At 34.4% G+C, this 24,221-nt stretch overlaps 2 protein-coding genes across 5 annotated transcripts in view; both read right to left on the reverse strand.

The window, feature by feature from the left end:
• The window catches only part of rcan3 (regulator of calcineurin 3), a 113,055-nt gene extending 107,933 nt beyond the window's left edge, over positions 1–5,122 (reverse strand). Inside the window, exon 1 of one of the 2 annotated variants that reach the window (XM_030126411.1) lies at positions 4,953–5,122. The gene's annotated coding sequence lies outside the window, so the exon portion shown is untranslated. The remainder of the gene's footprint in view (positions 1–4,952) is intronic. The other variant, XM_030126410.1, reaches the window with a different exon arrangement.
• A 5,097-nt stretch (positions 5,123–10,219) lies between these two features.
• nipal3 (NIPA like domain containing 3) lies at positions 10,220–22,552 on the reverse strand. Of its 3 annotated transcripts, none has more exons than XM_030127552.1 (12): positions 22,330–22,552; positions 21,941–22,009; positions 20,630–20,801; positions 20,453–20,512; positions 20,044–20,189; positions 17,892–17,988; positions 17,603–17,738; positions 15,305–15,393; positions 14,925–14,988; positions 13,750–13,844; positions 11,038–11,232; positions 10,220–10,994 (listed from the first exon to the last, which is right to left on the reverse strand). In XM_030127552.1, exons 1-11 carry the CDS (start codon positions 22,366–22,368, stop codon positions 11,045–11,047), a joined length of 1,155 nt encoding a protein of 384 aa, XP_029983412.1. In that variant the 5' UTR covers positions 22,369–22,552; the 3' UTR covers positions 10,220–10,994; positions 11,038–11,044. The 3 variants fall into 3 exon arrangements, with proteins under 3 accessions (XP_029983412.1, XP_029983413.1, XP_029983410.1); XM_030127553.1 differs by having other exon boundaries at positions 10,220–10,991; positions 11,035–11,232; XM_030127550.1 differs by having other exon boundaries at positions 10,220–11,232.
• Between the last annotated feature and the right edge of the window lie 1,669 nt (positions 22,553–24,221).

Consider the following 24,221-nt stretch of genomic DNA (forward strand, 5'->3'; position numbering starts at 1 on the left):
TGCTGACGAACACTGAACACAGAATTAGCTGAACTCTAATGTTTCACATGGTTAATTCACTGCAATGTACATTTCCAGGAATACGACTGTCAGCACAATGTAGTCGTGTTATACTCAGCGCTCTGAACATAAAAAACCTCAAGGAGACTTAAGAAAGACAGAGTAGAAAAAGATACTGTTCGCTAAATTAATCAAGAAAACACACGTTTAATGTGGTGGAAGAATGCAGTTAAAACGGCAAATTAGAGATGCATCGGCTACAATAGATGATATTTGGGATATTGCCTTAGTTTTCAGAGCCTAAACACTGTCTGGGTTCCAGTCATTTCTCTGTGTTTATGGAGAGTAAAGTATGAAGATTAATATTAAATTTGGAAAACCTAGGGGAGATATTACACCATCCAAACATCATCCAAAAAACTTAAAAACAAAACTTGCTGAACTGACTGATTTGCCTCCATTAAATCTGGGAAAAGCCAGTTTTAGTTGCTCTCGACCTTTACTTTTCAGTCTAAGTGATGCTCAAAATGACTTGGGTGCTGCCTCGGAGCTTTATAACAGAAGGACAAACCATGAGTTCTAATAAAAAGTGACAATTAGGAATAAAGGCTCGTTTCAGTGAAAGTCAGGGACGTCTGAATGGCATACAATTTAATTTTGTTTAGCCTAAGATGGTGATTGGGATAAAAGTGGTACAGTTTTTTTTCTGCAATTAAAGCCTGGAGAAAAAAATGTGTTTTGCTTGAGAATAAATAACACATTCAATAATACGTTTTTAGTAATTCTTGTACACTGATACAAAACTATGAAAATACAGAATGACAAGTTGTTTCCTACTTATCAGAACAAAAAACATACTCAAAATACTCAAAACTAATTAAATGCATAATGTAATTGTATTGAATTTATTGTACATGTAAAGGTTTGGAGTACTGATCATCTCTGAGCAGTTGAAATTAACTCTACTTTCTACTTACGAGTAAAATCAAACACAATTTTCAGTATTCTCACTTATATTATTTCACTCTTTTACTCCACTGCCTCCTACAGACAGATCATACTATACTATTTCTTCCACTATGTGAATTTTGTCATCTTCAGTTACTAGTTTCTTTTCAGATGAAGATTCTCCAAGGATAATATAACAGCACATTAATAACTGAACCAGTTGATTTCCAAACTTTTTGTCTACTGACGTCTTACAAAATGCGATGTGTGATCAGCTCACGTTTCACATGTCTATGAGTCGTTCATCTGCTGCACTAAAAGCTAATTTCTGCCTCCAAACATCTCATATGGTTTTGTTTAAATAAAGAGTCAAATCATGAAATATCTCCAATTATTTAACACTCTTACCAACTGGCGTACACTATTAGGCTAAGGGTCAGTTTGAGAGTATCAAAAAGCTAAATAAATAGCCAAAATTGCTATTAGCTAAAAGCTAATACAAATAGAATATCTAAAATATAAACCAAAATAAATAAACCAGTAAAAACAAATGTATTGTTAAATAGTCAGCAATACAATTTATTAAAATGTAGCTAAATGAATGAACATACATTTAAGTATTTTATTATTTGTAGGCAAAGTTAGTAGATAAATGCTAAAATGGTGAAATTTAAATCATGAATAAAATAAATGTCAAAAAAACTAGGGTCATGGTTCAGAGTTAGCTAAATGTATGGTTAAAAGGTTGGCAAAAAACAGCTGACACAGCTAAAAGTTATTAATTGAATGTGAGATATGCTAAAATAACGGCATAAGTTAGCCATACTATTTCTTCCACTATGTGAATTTTGTCATCTTCATTTACTAGTTTCTTTTCAGATGAAGGATAATAATAATAATAATAATAATAATAATAATAATAATAATAATAATAATAATAATAATAATAATAATAATAATAATTTTCACAAGGATAATATAACAGCACATTAATAATTGAACCAGTTGATTTCCAACCTTTTTGTCTCCTGACGTCTTACAAAATGCGATGTGTGATCAGCTCACGTTTCACATGTCTACGAGTTGTTCATCTGCTGCACTAAAAGCTAATTTTTGCCTCCAAATATCTCATATGGTTTTGTTTAAATAAAGAGTCAAATCATGAAATATCTCCAATTATTTAACACTCTTACCAACTGGTGTACACTATTAGGCTGAGGGTCAGTATGAGAGTATCAAAAAGCTAAATAAATAGCCAAAATTGCTATTAGCTAAAAGCTAATACAAATATAATATGCAAAATATAAACCAAAATAAATAAACCAGTAAAAACAAATGTATTGTTAAATAGTCAGCAATACAATTTATTAAAATGTAGCTAAAATGATGAACATACATTGAAGTATTTTATTATATGTAGGCAAAGTTAGTAGATAAATGCTAAAATGGTGAAATTTAAATCATGAATAAAATAAATGTCAAAAAAACTAGGGTCATGGTTCAGAGTTAGCTAAATGTATGGTTAAACGGTTGGGAAAAAACAGCTGACATAGCTAAAAGTTATTAACTGAATGTGAGATACGCTAAAATAACGGCATAAGTTAGCCATACTATTTCTTCCACTATGTGAATTTTGTCATCTTCATTTACTAGTTTCTTTTCAGATGAAGGATAATAATAATAATTATAATTTTCACAAGGATAATATAACAGCACATTAATAATTGAACCAGTTGATTTCCAACCTTTTTGTCTCCTGACGTCTTACAAAATGCGATGTGTGATCAGCTCACGTTTCACATGTCTATGAATTGTTCATCTGCTGCACTAAAAGCTAATTTTTGCCTCCAAATATCTCATATGGTTTTGTTTAAATAAAGAGTCAAATCATGAAATATCTCCAATTATTTAACACTCTTACCAACTGGTGTACACTATTAGGCTGAGGGTCAGTATGAGAGTATCAAAAAGCTAAATAGCCAAAATTGCTATTAGCTAAAAGCTAATATAAATAAAATATGTAAAATATAAACCAAAATAAATAAACCAGTAAAAATAAATGTATTGTTAAATAGTCAGCAATACAATCAATTAAAAATGTAGCTAAAATGACGAACATACATTGAAGTATTTTATTATTTGTAGGCAAAGTTAGTAAATAAATGCTAAAATGGTGAAACTGAAATCATGAATAAAATAAATGTAAAAAAAAAAAAAAACTAGGGTAATGGCTCAGCGTTAGCTAAATATATGGTTAAACTGTTGACAACAGTTGACAAAACAGTTGACATTGCTAAAAGTTATGGATTAAATGTGAGATATGCTAAAATAATGGCATAAGTTAGCTAAAAGTATGGTTACAATACAATGACAATGAGATAGGTAGAAAGTATGGGTAAAATATAAAATAAGCTAAAGTCATGGATTAACAGTTAACTAGCTAATAGTTAGCTACAAGCTAGCTCATAAAAGTCATGATTAAATATGTATATGTATGTATTTATTTATTTGTGTATTTAAGAGCCAAAGTTAAATGCAAGGTCAAACTGCTGACATAGGGATAAAATGTTAAGAGAGCAAAAGTCATGGATAAATCTCTGGCTAAAACACATGAAATACCTAAAACTTATGACTAAAATGTCAAAAAAAAACAACAAAAAAACATGGAGGATACATAAAAGTTTAGTTTAACAGCTTAAGTAATTGGATTTTGGTTAAAAAAAAATGATGGAGACAAAAATTAATCCATGATAGATAAAGTAAACAACCTCTCTATGTGATTAATAATGTAAAACACAGGTGTCAAACATGCGGCCCGGGGGCCAAAACCAGCCCGCCAAAGGTTCCAATCTGACCCAGAGTGCAAGTTAGGGCATCAAACTCAAAAAGAGTATCATAATAATCTATAAATAATGACAACACCATTTTTTTTTGTCTTTGATTTAGTGTAAAAAACATTAAATTATGAAAATGTTTCCATTAACAAACTCTCCTTTAACAATAAAATGTGAATAACCTGAACAAATATGAACAACCTGAAACGTCTAAAGAAAATGAAGTGCAATTTTAACAATATTTTGCCTGTTACTAAATGTTTTGTGCCTTTGTAGATCTGATCTGTAATGCATATGTATAAATGATAAATCAAGGCATAATACTGATAAAATTGTACTTATATATCTTATCAAATTTCTTTTTTTTTTTTTCAGGTTATTCGCATCCTTTTTGTTTGGATAGTTTGTAAATGTAAATATTGGTATAACTGAATGTCATTTTTTGCACTAAAACAATTTGGAGTTGTCATTATTTACTGGCTATCATTCTATTTTACTGGTCCGGCTCACTTCAGATTAAACTGGGCTGAATGTGGCCCCAGGAAGAAAATGAGTTTGACACCCCTGATGTAAAACATGCATTTTATTTATTATCCTCTTGAACATAATAAGCATTTGTCTATACACACAGATCCTATAGTAACATTATGGGGGGGAAGAGTGACATCTAGTGGTTTATGAGCCAAATAACATTTACAGGATACCTTTTAATAACACTAATATCCAAAAATTAAACAAATCTCAATAAATACAGCGTGTGTTTGTTGCAGATTAATAAGTAGAGCCTGATTTGACTTAATAAGTGTAAAAAATAATAACCATAATACTAATAAATCCACGCCTGTGCACTGCCATGTAAATGACACGTTCAGGGGGCCGTGGAGGATCGTGACATCAACATTTTCATTGCGTGTACAGTCTAAGGAAACCCCATATTACGCAAAGACCTCCTGAAATATTAATACATAAGAATAATAACAGATTCTCCCAGGAAGAATCTTATAGTCTGTGTTATTTGGTGCCGTAATAAAAAGGACATTTCCACAGAGTTTCCACAGTGACAGAAACACGCACATATAGACAGACAAGGGAGGATATTAATAGACACCAAATGTTTATAGTTTCCATCTGATCCGTGGAAAAGCTAATATGAATGTCTGCCTCACTCACCTCACTAGTGTCAGTAAAACCCACCGAAACAACCCATTTCAAGCGGAATGAGGTGGATTTTCAGCCGGATTTGTTTGGCGAAAACAGTGAGAAGATGCTGGTGTTTGGGATGCTGCGAGTACATGCGTCGCTGTTTGTTATTACTGGATTATTAGACACTCTATCGGATGCAGCCTAGTATGGAGTCAGGACCCGCAGGTGTAGCCAATCAAAAGCCGAGACGGATCCGTGTCGACCAATCAGAATGCAAAGAGGGGAGGGCGCTGCGGCCTGTCAAGATTGGTGGAGATCAAGAGGAGAAAGTGGCACCGAAAGACAGTGGGTGAAAACACAGCTTTAATGTGACAACAAGGACGAACACGGAGCTGCACCAGAGGGTCATCCAACACTGACCCACTGTGGACAAGTGGCGGTGGTGGGGTGGGGTGGGGTGGGGGGACGCATGCGCAGAACGTCACCTGCTCTTTACACTGCTGCTCCACCTGTTGCACATCTTACCTGGAGAAGTAATGGACTTCAGGAAGCAGGTGAAAACAGGAAGAATAATGACTCATGTATGCATTGTAAAGAGGGGTAAATAGCATTATGTATCCCGTCCAACAAGGCCCTTACTAAGCACCAAGTGTGCCTTTTTCACACACTTGTGGAATAATGAATGAATGAATGAATGAATGAATTTATTTTTGGTTTTACATCAGTTATTGTACTCAGTACATCAATTGTAATAAACATAAAAACCAAAAAAGGAATAGGCTAGAAGCAAAAGCTTATTTTTTTTGCCTATCCTTTTCAACTAATACACTGCTTACGTCAACTTAAATGTGTACAGCATCGAGCATTTACACCATAATAATAACAAATAAAAAAAATTAAAAAAAAAAAAAAAAAGTCAACAACAAAAACACATCTACCATCTCAATTCAATATTTCTGAAGAATTTAAACTTAAAGTACTCTTTTTTTTGTTGTTTTTTTTTTAAACTTCACCAAAGGAGTTGATAATTTAAATGCATCATAAAGTCCATTCCATAATTTCACACCCACAATCCCAATTCATTTAGACTTCACATCTGCCCTCACCCTAATCCACTCACACATATCAAAATCTCTGAAATTCGAATTACTCTCTCTTAATTCCAAGAAACCACACCTGAACTTTGCAACAATACTATAATGTAAAAAAAAAAAAATTCCTACAGTTTGTTTTTAATTCTTTTACACTTTTTTTCTATTTCATCAACTTGAGCCATAAAAATAAAATAAAAATACCAAATACTGTATAATTGTCACATTTTTTTTAACCCTTTAAATGCCATGTTTGTAATGTAAACAGACCTCTTTTTTTTTTTTTTTTTTTTTTTTTTTGGATGCAAAAAAACAAAAAAAACAATTTTTTTTTCAATATACTACATAAAAAGTGGATCACATATTGTTTTTTGCAGCCTGGCATATGTCAATGATTAACTCCAACATTGGTTAATTTGCATTATTATTTTTGGTGCTAGGTCAAATGTTCAAAAATACTAGCATCTGTCACCAAGTGTGCAGAAAATGCACACCTATAAATCAAACTATTAAATATTATATATTGATTTATTTTTCTGTTCTAATTTGATTTTATTTTTGTAAATCAAGGTCAGCCCTAATCATACATATCAAATGGAAGAAATAGTGCGTTTTAGGCACACTTGGCAGACAGATGCTAGTCTGGTAATTTTCTTTTGTTTACAACATGCACATTTTAGTTGGTGGGCCGAATTTAAAAGATCATGCAAAAATGAACAGCTTTTGAATTCTAACCTTATTTAAATTGTGAAAAAAAAAATGAAGTTTTTTAAAACAAAGTGGAAAGTGTGCCTAAAAGGCGCACCTGGATATCGGAGGGTTATCTTGGTGTTGTTGTGTTTTGTTTTGTTTTTTGTTTTGTTTTTTTCTCTTTTTTGTGTTTAATAGGTTTGTAGGTTCGTTGTATTATTATTATTATTATTATTATTTTTATTATTATTATTATTATTTGTTTGTTTGTTTTTTGTATTGTATATTTGTGGTTCCTTATGTTTAAGTAAATGTTTATGTAAACGTATAATTTAAAATAATTTTTAAAAAAAAAGAAGAAGAAGAAGGAAAAAAAGAAAGGTTAAATAGAGACAACAATTCATTTGGGAAGTGACATAAAAGTAGCACTGGGTCTTTATGGGTTAAATCTCAACAAAAGTTCAACAGTCCAGAACTCTAGCCATTTTTCTTGCATCTGCAAATTCTCTAACTAAAAAAAGAAAAAAAGGAAAAATAATAATAATAATAATAAGTCATGATTAAAATTTCAACAAAAGCCAAAGTAAAAATAAATACAGTATGACATAGCTAAAAGCTAAAAGTTATGGGGAAAAAAAGTTGAAATAGCTAAAATTCATGGAGAGATTTTTTTTTTTCATTTAGTTAGTTTTTATTTGTTAAATACGTGGCCACACTTGAAAAGTTACAGATAAAAAGCTGTTAAATAAGCTATAGATAGTGAATGATTAAATGGCTGAAATAGCTAAAAGTCATGGATATTATTGTATTGTATTGTATTGTATTGTATTTATTTATTTATCTATTTATTTATTTATTTATTTTAAAGCTAAAGTCAAACTACTGATACAACTAAAAGTTATGGAGACATGTATAATAGATACTATAGTTGGGTGTTTTAGGGTTAACTTTCAAAGTGATATAATGAATAGACAGTGAATGAATAGAGAAACATTCGTTAAAACTGAGATATCATATAAAGTCAGTTTCATGATGCTGTTTATGTTTTGAACATGTGCAAAGAGGAACCAGCAAAAATAAGTGACCACTGAACCAGTTAGGATGTGGTGAACTCCAACTACTGTAAATGACACTGAAACACCCTCCTCCTCCTCCTTCCAGTCTGCATCTCCTCTCAGATTCCTTTTTGTTTCCATCTTAACATTCATCCTTTCACGTTTTATCATCCAACACTTCAGTCCTGTTGTTTTCTAAGCTCTTTGGTCATGTTGTCTTTTCTTTCTTTTCTTTTTTTCTATGTCTTGTCTGTTGTCCTTCTCATTCCTGTCTGTCCTTCTCTGCTTTTATTTCTTCCAGTTTCATTTTGAATGTAGCTTAGAGACATTCTTTTTTCTCCTTCTTCCAGATATCTTGCAGTTCTTGGGACAAGGTTTTTTTTTTTTTTTTTTATTGAAAATGGAGGGCCTCCTGCAGATATTCCATCTCCTTTTTACTCTCCCTGATCTCTTATTCATTTCTTCTACACTCAGAATGGAGCTGCTCATGGACAGATTCATCCTCAAGCTGTTTTTCAGCCTATTGATCTTTTTTAAAGCACAAAAGAATTTTTCAAGGATTCCTGTGCTGCCTGTTTTTCTTGAATTTTACTGCAGTAACTATAGTATCTGCATCAGGCTCATAGACATTTGGTCCATGTTCTTATGCATTATTAGTGCAGTATTCCATACATCTAAAAGAGAGAAATACAACTGTACACCTCAATACTCCATATGAACACAAAGTTATAGTATAACTGTCTTACATTTGTTGTTAATTAAATATATGGCTTATTTTATGCAGGATTACATTATTTAATAAAATACTCTTATCAGTATCTCCAATATGTGATAGTTGTGATAGTGCAGAAGGCTCATTTTCACATTTTATTTTGATAATGCCCAATATTACACAATTTCTGGTGTGAAATATTTAAATGTTTCACAAAATAACACAAAATCAGTTTCCAACCATATTATAATGTGGTAATATTTGGTTCTCTGGGCAGAATAACAGCCCTTCTCCTATTTTAAACAGGCTCTTAAAACAGGCATGGCTGCAGTAAAAAATCTAATACTTGAAATTGAAAGTCTTTATCACCACCTTGTTTTAAGAGATGGTTTAATGAAATAGTTTCTTTTGCTACGATGGAGCAGGTGTCATGACAATTACAACCTGAAACTATGGTTAATTATATGTATTTTATCCCCATAACCCACCATAGTTATTTCACTTGGGAGGTTATTTTATAGAGATGCACCCAATGCAAAACTCATGGCCGATACAAAATTTAAGATGACATTTTGGTGGAAAGCTGAAGTTGATCCTGATGTTAATTTGCATTTTTATTACCCTGCTCCCTGAAGGGGAGGCTAGGGGTATTGTTTTTGGTTCGCTTTGTTTGCTTGTTTGTTAACACTGTAGCAGCAAAACTATTGGTTCAATTCATACCAAATTAGGTTTATAGATTGCCAGTGACCCAGAACAGATCTCATTACATTTTGGGAACAGTAGGTCAAAGTTTCATTTTTTATGAATTTTTTAAAACTTTTTTTTTTTTTCCCCCATTCACTTATAAGGGCAAAAGTTCAAATGTCTCTAGCAGCAAAAATATTGGTTGAATTCATACCAAATTGGGGTTATAGATTGCCAGTGACCCAGAATAGATGTCATTATATTTTGGGAAAAATACTTCAAAGTTTAAATTTTTATGAATTTTTTTAAACTTTTTTTTTTTCCCCATTTACTTACAAGGGCGAAATTTCACGTCTGTTGCAGCAAAACTATGGGTTGAATTCATACCAAATTTGGTTTACAGATTGCCAGTGACCCAGAATAGATGTGATTACATTTTGGGAAAAGTGGTTCAAAGTTAAATTTTTTCAATTAATTTTTAAAATCTTTTTTCTTCTCTTATTTACTTACTTGCGGCATTGTACCCGTGGTGTTATTGTATGATAGTGCCCTCCCATGGTGCAACAGCAGCATTGCACCCGTACGCCCTCCTGCGCTGCAACATCAGGACATCGATCGGACACACACGCGCCGGACACAGAAACGTCCATTATAGTAGGACAATGGGCGAAATTTCACGTCTATAAAAACATCAATTTTGTTTCAATTTACTTAAGACTTGGCACATATATTGAGCTGATTGATAAGCTGACATCAGCACATGCATAGACATGATGACATCAGCTGGATCGATGCCAAAATAAGCTACAATATGTGCGAGGGGAGGGGTTTGTTGTGCCTGGTACCAATTTTTTTTGTTTCTGTTGCTATTTAACTTCCATTAACAAGGAAATCTTCACCATCTTCACCATAAATACAAAAAACAATTAATATTTTAAAGCCTTTCAGCTGTCCATCACACTATCTTTGAATAAACAATATCAAATATTCACTGATAAGGATGTCAAGCCTAAATATTAGAGCCTCTGTATTATCTTATGCATCAATAGACATTTACTCACATTAACGTATTTTGGTTTATTTATTAATTTGACATCAGAGTAAAAGGGTTACAAGAACATGAGTAAACATGATTTCAGTTCTTTGCGACTCAAACACTGTTGAGGCCAACAGCTTAATAAGTACACTGAAGTACTTCATAATTGTACCGGGTATTTGTCAGTTGTCTGCGATGTACTTCAAACACCTTATAAGTTCATGTTAAATCAGACAGACATTACAACAGCTATACTATTCTAAGATCTTCTACCGACAGTGACTTACCTACCTGGGTTAAATACAGCCCTAGAGTAATTTAGACAGTGTAAAGCTACATTTCAAGGCACATTTACAGTAAGACGAATTAATAAATACAATAAATTAAAACAACTGTGCTTATGGTTTGGTTACATCAGAAAAAAAAAGAGGAGTGTGAGAGTGAAAAGGCAGAAGAAAATGGAGTTAGAGGCAGTTATTTAAAAGAGCTGCACAGACAAAACGTTCCTTGGCAAGTTTTCTGCAGCTCATAAAAAACCTGGAATAGAATACTAATGGAAGAACACGTGATTATATATTTTCCATGTTCCCATAACTGGAAAGATGAAGGAAAAAAAAAACAGTTTAACAGTCGTAAAAGTCAGTTCCTCATCAAAATGGAAGATCCTGCAGATTTAAGGTACTTCTGTTTGCTTTTGGACAGAAGCATGGTGCTGACGTCCCAAAAAAGAACGTCCTGTTTGGTTAAAAGATTTTAAAAATAATGCATGTGTGTAAAGAAGAACATGTTGAAGACCCACGGGACACATTCATGTTGATGTTCAATCCATAAGGTCCTTAGATGGTTGTGTTTTAATCTTCCTTCATGTCTAGCGACCTGTGAGAAGCATCTGGTGACATGGAGTTGACCGCCTGGTGTTGGAGGTTCGCAGGAAGAGCAGCAGGAGCCACTCCGTCGTTGTTGACCAGAGCACCATAGGAGAAGGAACCGTTGTAGTCGGGCTGAACCACCGAGCCCTTGTCATGAATGGTTGGGACACCTGATAACACAAGAGAGGGGATTTAGACAAGATGAAATGAGTATGTAGTATTGATATTCCAAACTAACAACAGCAGGGGGAAGTCGTGGATCTGTTCATTTTTTCCTGTTGTCATCGTTCACTTCAGATTTCTCGTAGAACTTTTGCGTTCAGCTCCACCACAAGTTGCATTTATTTAACTTCACATAAACAGGTGAATGACAGGATGTCGTGTGATCAAACAGCATCCACTTCCTTTAGATAATCTGCACCGCTTTAACTATGATCATATTTAATGTAGTATTGCTGTAACATTATGAACAGGTTATAATGACAGTCGCAGAAAAATTATTAGTCCATCAAAAGTCATCAAAAATAATGGTTATGCAACCATGTACTAACTCCTTTGTGTATCATGTGACTAAAATGAAATAGGCTAATGTTAGTTTAAGAAATATTAAGATGAAAGAAAATTATATATAAGTGTATCAGTAGAAAAATTAAAAGGATATAATACTGACTTTAATGTGGAAAATGAAAAAGTAAGAAAATAGTAATAGTAATGTGCTCATTTTACTGTTTTATACTGTTTTGAATACTTAAATAAATAACAAATAAATAATTTTGCACATTTAAAAAAACATGACTTTTAATAAAGCTACACATTACAGTTGTGAGGTATTTATTTATATCTGACATACATACATAGAAACTTAAAAATACCTAGGTAGTTGTTAACCGAACTATATATTTGATTAACTTTATATAGATATTAATACTATTATTTTTAATGTATGTCTCAATGTTGTAAAACCTTAACGCTACTCAATAATATTAGGTTTTTATTGTATTGTTATCCGGTTTTTAGGTAAGCAATTAACATATTTATTTCTGCAGTGCAATAAATGTAGTCAAACCATAATTAATAACAAAAGGTTGCATACAATTTCTGTAGTGCACTGAGTTTATGTTGTGTACAGCGAATATGATTGCAGGTACTCCTATTTTAATTGATTTTCTTTCTTTTTTTGTGATGATTATGCAAATATACCACGTAATTTGTGATCCACAACAGGTGTAACATTGACTGCTGACTTGAATACAGTCACGGAAAAAAATTATTAGACCATCAAAAGTCATCAAAAACAGTGGTTATGTAATCAAGTACTAACTCCTGTGTGTGTCATGTGACTAAAATAGACAGAAACGAAAACATGGAATGCCTAAAAGCACTGTTTTTGTCAGTACAATGCCATATATATTGATGTAAGAACTGAAGTGATTTTGGTTATTATCAAGAAAACATGGAAAATGGATAGATATCAGCTCTGAAATTAAACTACTACGTGATATTTTTTGTTGTTATTATTATATTTGTCCAAATAAATTTACCTTTAGTTGTACCAGGCATTAAGATGAAGAAATTGAAGAAAACAAGGGTGGTCTAATAATTTTTTCCAAAACTGTATAATGTGAGTGTATGACCTACAGCGATGTCAATAATCATGTGTTTACTCCAGTGACTCCTACTGGTGAGCAAGTCAACAGTAGTTTCAAGATGGCTGCCCCCTGATGGTGACAGAGTAAAAAACAATCTAGTTTTCTGATAAATCCAAGTGAATGACATGTCTTGTTGCAGTGTCTAACAGTCGCGGAAAAAAATTATTCGACCACCCTTGATTTCTTCAATTTCTTGTTCATTTTAATGCCTGGTACAACTAAAGGTATATTTGTTTGGACAAATATAATAAATAATAACAAAAATAATAATCATAACAGTTTAATTTCAGAGCTAATATCTATCCATTTTCCATGTTTTCTTGATAATAACCAAAATCACTTCAGTTCTTACATCAATATCTATGGCATTGTACTGACAAAAACAGTGCTTTTAGGCATTCCATGTTTTCTTTTCTGTCTGTTTTAGTCACATGATACACACAGGAGTTAGTACTGGATTGCATAACCATTGTTTTTGATGACTTTTGATGGTCTAATAATTTTTTCCACGATGGTATGTTAACTAAGGTACAAAGAAAATAAACCGCAGAAGTACCTGGATACGCCCTTGCCTCATTCATATGGCCCTCTGGAACAGGTGGGGGTACAATAATAACTTTATATCTTCATAAGGCTCTTAATTAAACTCCATTCTTTTCATTTAGATCTGTGTTCAGTGGAGTAAACAATAACAGAGCTTGAAGCTTTTACTACTTTGTCACTTTCTTTGACTCTAAAATTTGTTTCATAACTGTTCTCATGCCATCTGGTCACTTTCTGACACTGATCAAAGGCCTGGTGGTGTTACTTTTCCTCCCCACAACATTCCTACTACTGGTCACATAAATTTACCATTCATTCAAGCTTCCAGAAGAGGTTATTGTTACTGTACTGCAGCGCATAGAAGGAAAATTTAGTATTTCCCAATTTATTCAGACTACAACATGAGTATAAAAAGTATCTTATATTATTAGATATTATATCTTTGGGATTATGTCAGAGTAGATGTTTGTTTTGCTGTGTAGAATTTATACAAACCTTTACTCATATCCATAGTGACATACGGCTCAAAGGCCTTGGACCTTTTCCTGTTTTTGGTGATGAGGAATCCTCCCATGAAGCAGATTGCAGATCTGTACAGAGCACAATCACAAATGTAATCAGTTACAGTCAATAAGGACAAAGTGTACAGACTCTGATGACTGATGAGCCGAATGTCTGTGCAGGAACCTGAGCGGTGGAAACAGAGCAAATGCATTACACGAATTACAGACAGAGACTGAACTTTTCTACAAACAGACTGAAATAAACTCACTAGCCTTGTGACCTACAGGGTGGGGAAGCAAAATTTACAATGAACATTTAGTTGTTTTTTCTCAGCAGGCACTACGTCAATTGTTTTGAAACCAAACATATATTGATGTCATAATCATACCTAACACTATTATCCATACTTTTTCAGAAACTTTTGCCCATATGAGTAATCAGGAAAGCAAACGTCAAAGAGTGTGTGATTTGCTGAATGCACTCGTCACACCAAAGGAGATTTCAAAAATAGTTGGAGTGTCCATAAAGACTGTTTATAATGGAAAGAAGAGAATGACTATGAGCAAAACTATTACGAGAAAGTCTGGAAGATACTATTAAAGAAGAATGGGAGAAGTTGTCACCCCAATATTTGAGGAACACCTGCGCAAGTTTCAGGAAGCGTGTGAAGGCAGTTATTGAGAAAGAAGGAGGACACATAGAATAAAAACATTTTCTATTATGTCAATTTTCTTGTGACAAATAAATTCTCATGACTTTCAATAAACTAATTGGTCATACACTGTCTTTCAATCCCTGCCTCAAAATTTTGTAAATTTTGCTTCCCCACCCTGTATGTGAGCAACATTAACGCTACAACCCCACAGGTTAGTGCACTATTTGTGTAACAACACTGATAAAATAGCCATTTAAAAACTACTGTTGGTTGAACAAGATTTTGACTGTGCTGTATTTTTTTAATGAAATGGTTTGAAGGATCCTTTTGTAAAGAATAATATTCAAGAAAATAATTAGATTCATCCTAGTCAAAGATCATGACAAGCTCAGTCTGCTCCAAATACTAATAACCATTTCCTGTCCTGATTCACCCATATGCACTATTTATGATGCATTTAATGAACAAGTGCAGGTGTTTGTTTCATAAAATATAACCCATGATCACTTACCCCAACAAAAACATACAAATGTGGAGAACGTCTTCATTCTTGAACTCTTCATAAAACACTGCTCCTGAAATTCAAACAGAAAAAACATCTTAGAAATCTGTTTTTACGACTCTACAGGGACTAAAAGGAAGCACACATGGATAAGGCTTGTGATGATTTTGATGAAACCTGAAGCGTATGTGTGGACCCAACAGTGTTAAGGAAACTGGAGGAGCAGAGTTTCAAACCACTGCTTTACTTCTGCTGCACAAACTGTCATCTGCCTGTTTCTTTTACTCTGCTGTACAGTAACACCTCGGTCACAGTCTAACACTTATCAAAATAGGCACTGAGCAGCAAACTGCACAAAATCTGCTGACTAATGAGAAACAACCACTCACCTGCTACCAGAGCAAATATGGTAGACAGGATGTAGTTGACACTGGCAATCAGAGACGAGTCATGGAGCTTACAGGCCTGGGACAGAAATCTAAAAAAAACACAAGGAGAGTTGATTAGAAACGAGAAGCTTTAAACACTACTACATTGTTATTACTCACCCATTGCTGCAGCACAGTGTTAATGTTAAAAACTATTCCGACATCATAGTAAGCCATACATGATCCACACCTTTGTTGTATTATTAAAATGTATGTGTTTGTGTCCATGTATCTGTTGACACTATTAAGTTATTTGACTCCAGCTGTTAATAAAGGCAAATAACAACTCGTCATTCTATTCCACAGCGCTGCAAAAACAGCCATACAAGAACAAATATTCTAAACTATACATGCAGAAGTTAATTACTAGAGTATAAGACACTTCTTATGTTTATTCTTTATAACTTTAAAGTGTAACTTGGTCTGAATATAGCATTTATAATTGCTGTAACTGTATATAACCCCACCAAAACATCACTCTGGCAGACAGAGAAGTTGAAGAAGTAAGACAATGAATACATTTGAATAAAACTCCCCTGAACAAAGCAACATTTTGATCCCCAATATTAGAGTATCTTTTCTCCTACAAATCCAAATTGTTGTGTATTAACTAAAAAAAAAAGATCTACTAATGGGGTAAAGACATTTTACTTGGCCAGATTCCTTAAAACTAGAACAAAAGTCTAGTTACTGAAACTTGAAACCAACCTATTGTAAATTAAACTCATAAAAAGCCAACATGTTCAGTTCATATGGAAGTCCTTGTTCAATGTTTGTGTTGGAGTGTTTGTTGGTTGATATTAGCTTGAGCTAACAGTAGCTAGTGTTTCACTGTTTTGCCACTATAGAGAAGTGGAGGACGGTATTTAAAAGAGATGAGTGACTGTAAATATTGTGGTAGAAAAAGAGTTTGAGCTTAGAAATAGAGTTAAAGATCGATTCCCAGCTCAAAACTACAAGTCAAGACAAATTTTATGAAACCACATGAATATGCAAGAATCTTTTTATGAAGTTTAAGTTGGGTAAGTTTTATCAGTTAAAATGAGGAAAGCTATTTTGTTCCTCTGATGAAATAGTATGCAAACCCTTTTTTAGCTTGTAACTGGCCAGGTCTGAAGGCTCCCACAGAGTCGGGTGTACTAGACTCCATGGATGTCCATGCGTATTTGAGGCATACCCAAAGTGGACATCCGCCAGACATGTCCGTGCAAAGCTCAATTTTTACGACCGTGTGGACTCCACAGACTCGGTGTCACACAATAGACTGCTCAGTTGGTAGGAAATTGGTATGCTCAACTATGAAACCTCAAACATGGACAGTGGACAGTGTGTGTGGAGTCGGCACCACTCACAGTACGCCCAACTCTGTGGGAGCCTTAACTCAGTAATAACTATCTAGAAAAAGATTAATTTCCCAGTACACCTTACTTCCTTGAAATGAAACTTTCCTCCTATGAACCTACCAATAGTTTATTTATACAGAAGAAAGAGGAAGAGCCATTAATTGGCGATGAACGCCAGAACACAAATAGACATTTCTGTTTGCCCTTTAGGCTTGGTAAACCAATCTGCACAGGGTTGACTTCACATAAGTGAAACACACACATAAATTACTGATAATGGCAGACACCAAAGGAAGTGGAACTCCTTTAGATGAAAAGTCAGTATAGCCTCAGAGGAACCAGAAAAGCTAAGGCAAGAACAAATAAAAAAGCAGATGAATTTCCATTAGAGGGGTTAATCTTTGGAATAGCCTGGAAGATCGATTAAAACAGTCTAAAACAATTAAAACTTTTACAAAAGATGTACCAACTAACTATTATTAAAAAATATAGAGCTCAGGATTAACTAAAGAAAATACTTGTGTAAAAGACTGGGATCAATGGAGTTGAGATAAGGACATGATTTACCTGAATTAAATTAAATATGTAATCTCTTCTGTTCTATGTTTAGCAATAATTACATTGAAATTTTGTTTGTTTGTTTGTTTTCATGTGGAAACATTGTGTTACCTGTAAACAGGGTTAGGCAAAATAAGTCTGAACTTCAGCCTAAACCCTTTTGGTCACATTGTATATGCAACAATGGATATGTTGTTTTTGTTTGTTGTTAAAAGTAATTAACCAAATAAACTACTACTAAAAAAAAAAAAAGACATTTGTGTTTATTTCATCCAGCTCTTTTCATACAACTGAACTGAAAATATGTAAAATAACTGTATATGTAGTAATTGTGACGGGCCTTCCAGTCCTTTCTTACCTGGCTTGGAAGACAGCTGATGCAACCATGCACACAAACAGGACACTGAAGATGGGGTAGTTAAGCTGCATGGAGCCCTCAATGGTGAGAACCAACATGCCTGATACTGCCTTCACTGTAATGACTGTGACAGAGCCTGAGAACCAAAGAGAAAAGTTCAGTTTGCAGAGAACAAACAAGAGACTGAATGTTATTACCCTCTAGCTTTGACGCTGTCTGAATAAAGTATGGTAATAGCTTGACTTTATACACGACATGAAATTGACTGCCTCGAATGCAAGCGACTCACCCAGCAGAGCAACCAGCAGCAGAATAATAACGAGGTAGTTAGCACTTCGCTGTTTGTAGAAGTATAAAAGCAGGCAGAACGTGATGATCTCCAGCAGCTGTCAATAAGGAGAGCGAAACAATAAACAGCAAATTAATCAAATCAAGCGGTGCAGTTGTTGGCAGATTCAATAATAGCACAATTATTTTTACAGCCAGAAACAAACATCTGCGCTGAACAATAACAATGAGTTAAGGAGGCCTGGGAGATTTGCTGTGTTTAATGAAAGTGTGAGGGGCATAAATTGTGCTTTAATTGGGCAGAGGAAATAAAAAGACAAACATGAGTCAGCTTCCTGATGAACTGAGCTCATGTTATAAAACTCAATGGACCATTTTTACACTGTTTTTTTTTACACTGTGTTATTATTTTGAAGCATGCTTTATAGATTTCCAAATAATAAGAATGCAGTAGGTTTAAGTGACAGAACAGTGTCAAGGTCTCAAGTACAGATCACTCATGAGTTGTGTTCCGTTGCTCTTGCGTATTATTAAGTAAATGCACATCTACAGAACTTGGTTGTGTCCTATTTGCCTTTACTAGATTATTAATTAAACAAACTTAATGTCTTAAATAGTATCAGGACTTTCCCTACTGTATAGGGCTCAAGTGCAGCTCTTAAGCCATTCTAATGCAAAACCAATGTGGAATTAAACCTAATTAAACGACTTTTCCCAGTGGACTTCATTACCCAGTGTTACAAATCTTGGTTGCTGTTTATTTATTATTGCCTCTTAGTTGTCCTAATTTCTGTGCAGAGAAAAGCAACAATAATGGCCCAAATGATGTGACATCATGTATTTGGTTTTTTTGGGGGGGGGGTTTTTGATGGAAAAAACTGTGGGTCCATTCAGGAGGAGACCCCGGGTCAGACCTAGAACATGCTGGAGGGATCACATATCCCAGCTGGACTAGGAATGGCTTGGCATCCCCCCTGAAAGAGTGGGAGGAGGTGGCCAAGGAGGGGGAAGTCTGGGCTTCCCTGATTAGGCTGTTGTCCCCATGACCCGGACCTGGATAAGCAGCAGAAAATGAATGATGGATGGAAGTAAGAGGAAACCCCCAAACCCCCAACGATATGCCTTCTTTACTGACTACAGTATTAACCAAAGACAAATCAAAAACTACTATTAAATATTATATTCTTTTAGACTCTCCTACTTACTTAGATTTACTTATCTTATTTACATTAACTATAACAAATGCTTTATTGATTACTATTTAATTATGGTTTATTATTTTTTTATTATTATCTTTTTATTTGGAAAGGCAAATGTCCATCACATACATTAATTACAGCCTTAGTCATTCAAGAATGTAAAAAAAAGGATGGATGCAGAAAGTCTGAGTGATTATGTCCACACTGCCCTTCCAGGATTTCCTTTTACGGACCACTAATTTTCCAGTTGAAGCAATAACTAAACAAAAGAGAACAGGGGAGCGCACCACCTATTATGGTTTATTTTTATTACTATTATACCTCCTTCTGATCCATGTGTACTGACCTGAAGGCTCTGACACCTACTACTAACTACATTTCCTATGAGTTTCCCAAACTGTGAGTAAATAAGATGTCACAATCTGAATATTACACTTTTGTAACATACTGTTTTGTTTGTTTTTTGTAACGCTACATTGTTTATTCATAGTAATTCAGGGAGAAACTATTTCTCTTCTTACACTAATGACAGCACGATGACATATTCAGGAAAAACTGTGTTTAACCTGACATGACTCACTTGTGTTATTCATTGCCTGAATTGGACCAGCAATTATGCTAAGGTACAAAGGTACAAAGTGAACTTTCAAAGGGGAACAACATGCTCATATACAACTCCACCAACACCACCTGAAAGACATTATCAAATTAATAAACAACCACTGAGTTGATTTACTGTGCTGTTGTGCAAATGGGTGTTACATTGGTAGAACATAAATGTAAGGGGCTGTATGTTTGCAGTTTCAAACCATATTTGTGAGCCCTATTGTACTGTAATTGCACAAGCATTTGTCCTTTGTTACAAAGAAACATTTAATAAATCATTACGCAATTTAGTAAAGGAATCAATAGGGTAACATATACCAAGTATCTAACTTTCAGTAGATATCTTACCATATACAAGAGAACATGCCATCCCACAATGTGTCTCACAATGTTCTCTGCGTTAAGTTTTTCATGAGAGTTTGGTCCAAACGCCACAAAGAGGTATGTTCCGCCGATGGTTAGGATACAGCCCAGGAGGGATAGCCCATAACGTTCTGAAATAATAACAGTGCATCCCAGTAAATATGAGGATTTGGAAGTTTTTCAGCTTCAGTGTAACAAGTATACAACACAACTCAATAAACAGTTTTCATTAATAAGGCTTCACAGAATTACATGTGTAAGAAAATGTGGTCTATACTTTATAAAAGTGTGAGTGTTTAAGTTCAACAGACATGAAACAAAATAAGACTTCACATGGAATGGCTGCTGTTCTGTAATTTGCATGTGAATGCCAGCTTAAGGTCATGAAACCTACTTGCAAATTCCTTTGCCTTCAATTTTTCACGAAGAAAAATAAAACCCAAGATTGAGCTTGCTGAAAAGTACAAGAAAAGCATAGGTGTAAATATAGATTTGCAAGTGTACAGTTTAACTCAGTATTTATCAACACACATTGTAGCCAAGTGTAAAGTAACCCAGACAAAGCACTCACTCAGGACAGACACTCCATTAAGAGGTGCCACAAGAGAGAGTGGGGCGAAAGCGTAGGAGGTGAAGTTGGCTGATTCCCCAAGACAGGTCAGCACGAATCCGAACCACCAGGTTTTTGTGCGGTAGAAGGCACGGGGGTCCTTTGTTCCTGCTAGTGTCACATGGCTGAATTTCTATGAGTAAAAAAGAAAAAAAACTATGAAAGAAGCTGTCAGCACTCGAAATTGAGTATGAAATACTTGAAAGTACTGAATGGCAGCACAAAGAAAATAGACTTATTTCAGCTGTAGCCTTTCCTTAGCATTTCAAAGAATTTTGTGGGCGTGATCCCAGACAATAACTAGAAGTGATCAGGTGATACATGTCCTCAAGGCAAAAGGAATGGTACATCATACTGCACCACAGAGTTTAGCCACAAATAATGATGAATTTGTACTGTTTTGTGAAATGTAACCTATGGAAAGGGGCATATTTCTTTTCTTCGTGTGAGATTTATTTATTTGTGTGATGTAACTGTTGAATTTTTCTTAAAACTCAAATATTTTTTGGTTTGTTATTTTTCTTTGTGTTTGTGTGTTGTTTATAGTGTTTTGATTGATGTATTTATTAGAGCTGCAATTGATGAGGTGCTTGAAGCAAATGCAAAACTTCACGATTCGATTAATCGACTCGAATTGATTGAAGGGAAATATTCTATTGCAGTTTTCCTGAACTGAAGCTTCTTTGTGCGTCACAATAAGCGTCCATGTGAAACACAACAGTGGAACCAATGTTTAACAGCAGATAAATGAAGGGAACAAAGCTTTGATTCAGGAGAATTGTTGCTGAATGACTTTTTTTGGATCACTATGAGTCGATTAATTGGTTGCAGCTCTAGTATTTATATGTACATGTAGGAATTTTATGACAAGTATTATTATTTTATAGTGTTTGGAGGTAAACTGGTGGCAAAAATAAAGGACAATACAGGTTTCCTGGAATTGTATATATATATTTTTTTAGTAGTTTGGTTTCAGTATTTGCCTTTATAAAGGACATGTGAGCTCTAGTAGTCATGTCTGATAAGTTTCACAGCCATAAACACCAAGGATATTATTTTTTCTAACGTGCAAAGGAATATTAGACTAAAATGACGTCATACTATGTGAAAAGTGATGACATAGGAAAGTACAGGACTAGAGAAACAAAAGAGTTCCATTAACTATTCACAGTCATTTTAACTACAATGAATGTTTTTAGCATTATACTCTAAGATAACACAACACACCCTGACAGACAAAGAGGAATCTTTGAGGAGGGAGGAGGTCTGTACCTGAATATTCAAGGATATGCTGACGAGAACGTTTCCAAAAATAGCAAGCAAAGTCCCGATGAGATTATCCTGAATGAGGGGAAAGAACAGGCATTCAGTAAAATTTAGTGGTTAGGAAAGTAGTAGGTCAAACATAATGGAAACAATGATGTATTCTCATTTCTACAACAACGAGATCATTAAGTATCTGTGACTTTAATGTAGCCCAAGTCAGAACTCGGGGGTGTTTTGGTATTTTTGTTTGCTATCACAAGTAAAATTTCAAAGCTTTGTTACAAGATCAACAACTGGGAGAGAAAAGATAAAGACTCCACACAAAATATAACGTAATATTTTTCAACTTCTACCACAATAAAACAAAGAAAAGTAAAGTTTAGCTGCTGTCTCACCGTGTACGAGCCCCCGCTGTACAGTGTACTTTTATCCATCCTGTCGGTCTTCAGGGGTTATTTACGAAATAACAGCAGGAGCCACACACTCAAATACAAGATACTTCATGTTGTCGATAATATTAGGTTCGATATACAGCATTTATCGCTCGTTTTTACGCTTTTCTGGCATTACAGTGTTGAAGTAACCATATTTTGAACACTGAGCATCGGACTTCCGGGATGAGTGCACCTGCGCCTCGACGCAGGGCACGTACGTTGGGTCACGTGACTGACGGCAGCGGCTGTTTAACGACGTAAGCTAGGTCAATGTAATGTTTAAAAAAAATGCATTCAAGTCAAATATAGCTCACTATTTCGAGTTGTTTCGTAGTTCTACATCTTTAATACGACTTTTAAACGTCTGTATTTAAAGTAATTTTTTTTTCTCAGCGGTAGAGGAAGGCTACAACTGTGGGAAAAAAAAGTAATGGATTAAAAACCTTAAAAGTATGTGAGTATTATCAACAAAAAGTAAAATGGTTCCTGTCAGTGTTTTACTAGTTTATATTGTGTCTCAATTATTGTACTCCTGCATTAATGTGTATGTTTCTTTTCACTACTGTAGAAGTTTAAGGTTAAGCTAATTTAAGATAAGATAAGAAATAAGAAAGAAATATCACAATTAACAGCAGTCAGCATACAACAAGCAAACCACATGAGTGAAACTGAAAAATATAAAGAGAAAAACAAGAAATTTCATATTTATATAAATGTTTATATAAATAAAGAATTGAATTAAAAAATAATTATTATTGACATATTTGTGTGGTACTTTTTTAAAAATCATTTTTCCTCATTAAACTGGTTGAATTTTCATTATCAAAGTAGAATGTGCATGTACATAAATATTGGCCTCACCAAAGCTATGTGAAATGTGGGGAAGAGATAAGAGATGTAACAGTAAAACTGTACTCACTTCAGTTTTATTCAGATATTTACCTAAAAGGGCTTTACAATCTGTATGATATACAATTCTCTCTACCCTTAGATCCTCAACTTTGACTGAGGATAAAAACCTGTTTATGGAAAAAATTCTAGAAACCTCAGAAAGAGTCATAGAGGATGGACAGGGTGATATCTGTGAATCCAGACGTTTGGATTATCTAATAATAATAAGGGGGCTATAAATGTTTTGTGCAACAGAAACAATATATTAATAAATATAAGTGGAGTGATGATTTTGATCAGCATTCATCCAACAAATTGTACAAGACAGACTTTACACATGCAACCAAGAAAATGTATACATAGCATAGAATACAGAGGCTTTGATCACACAACATTCACACAGATACACAGTACAGAAAAACATAAAAACAAGACAAACGAAGAGTAAAACCAGACAGCAACACCATTAAACTGAAATTAAAGTAAAAGAAGCAACAAAATGAAAATGTTGTGAAAGACACAAAATTAAAATGTCAAAAATGTAACAAGACACAAAGCATATAATAACTAGAAGCACTCGGAGAGCGCAGACCTCCGCCAAGGCTGATCAGTGGCCCCCCCCTGTGGGCCCCCCCTACGCCAGGGAGGTTATGTTTTTGCCAGGGTTTGTTTGTTTGTTTGTTTGTTTGTCTGTCTGTCTGTCTGTTTGTCTGTCCGTTAGTGTGCAACATAACTCAAAAAGTTATGGACAGATTTTGATGAAATTTTCAGGGTTTGTTGGAAATGGGCCCCCCCGTGGGCCCCCCCACCCCCGATCACCACCAAAATTTAATCATGTCTTCCTTATCCCATTTCCAACAAACCCTGAAAATTTCATCAAAATCTGTCCATAACTTTTTGAGTTATGTTGCACACTAACGGACAGACAAACAGACAGACAGACAATCAAACAAACAAACAAA

The sequence above is a fragment of the Sphaeramia orbicularis genome, chromosome 22 (genome assembly GCF_902148855.1).
Source record: "Sphaeramia orbicularis chromosome 22, fSphaOr1.1, whole genome shotgun sequence".
NCBI classification, from domain to species: Eukaryota; Metazoa; Chordata; class Actinopteri; order Kurtiformes; family Apogonidae; genus Sphaeramia; species Sphaeramia orbicularis.

Excerpts from the sequence above, each read along its gene's own strand:
- nipal3 (XM_030127552.1), bottom strand. The coding sequence starts at position 22,368 with ATGGATAAAAGTACACTGTACAGCGGGGGCTCGTACACG. Across the intron at positions 17,989-20,043 it reads GGCATGTTCTCTTGTATATG|CTGCTGGAGATCATCACGTT; the intron begins GTAAGATATCTA and ends CCTTATTGACAG. Across the intron at positions 11,233-13,749 it reads CACTATGGATATGAGTAAAG|GTGTCCCAACCATTCATGAC; the intron begins GTTTGTATAAAT and ends TTGTGTTATCAG.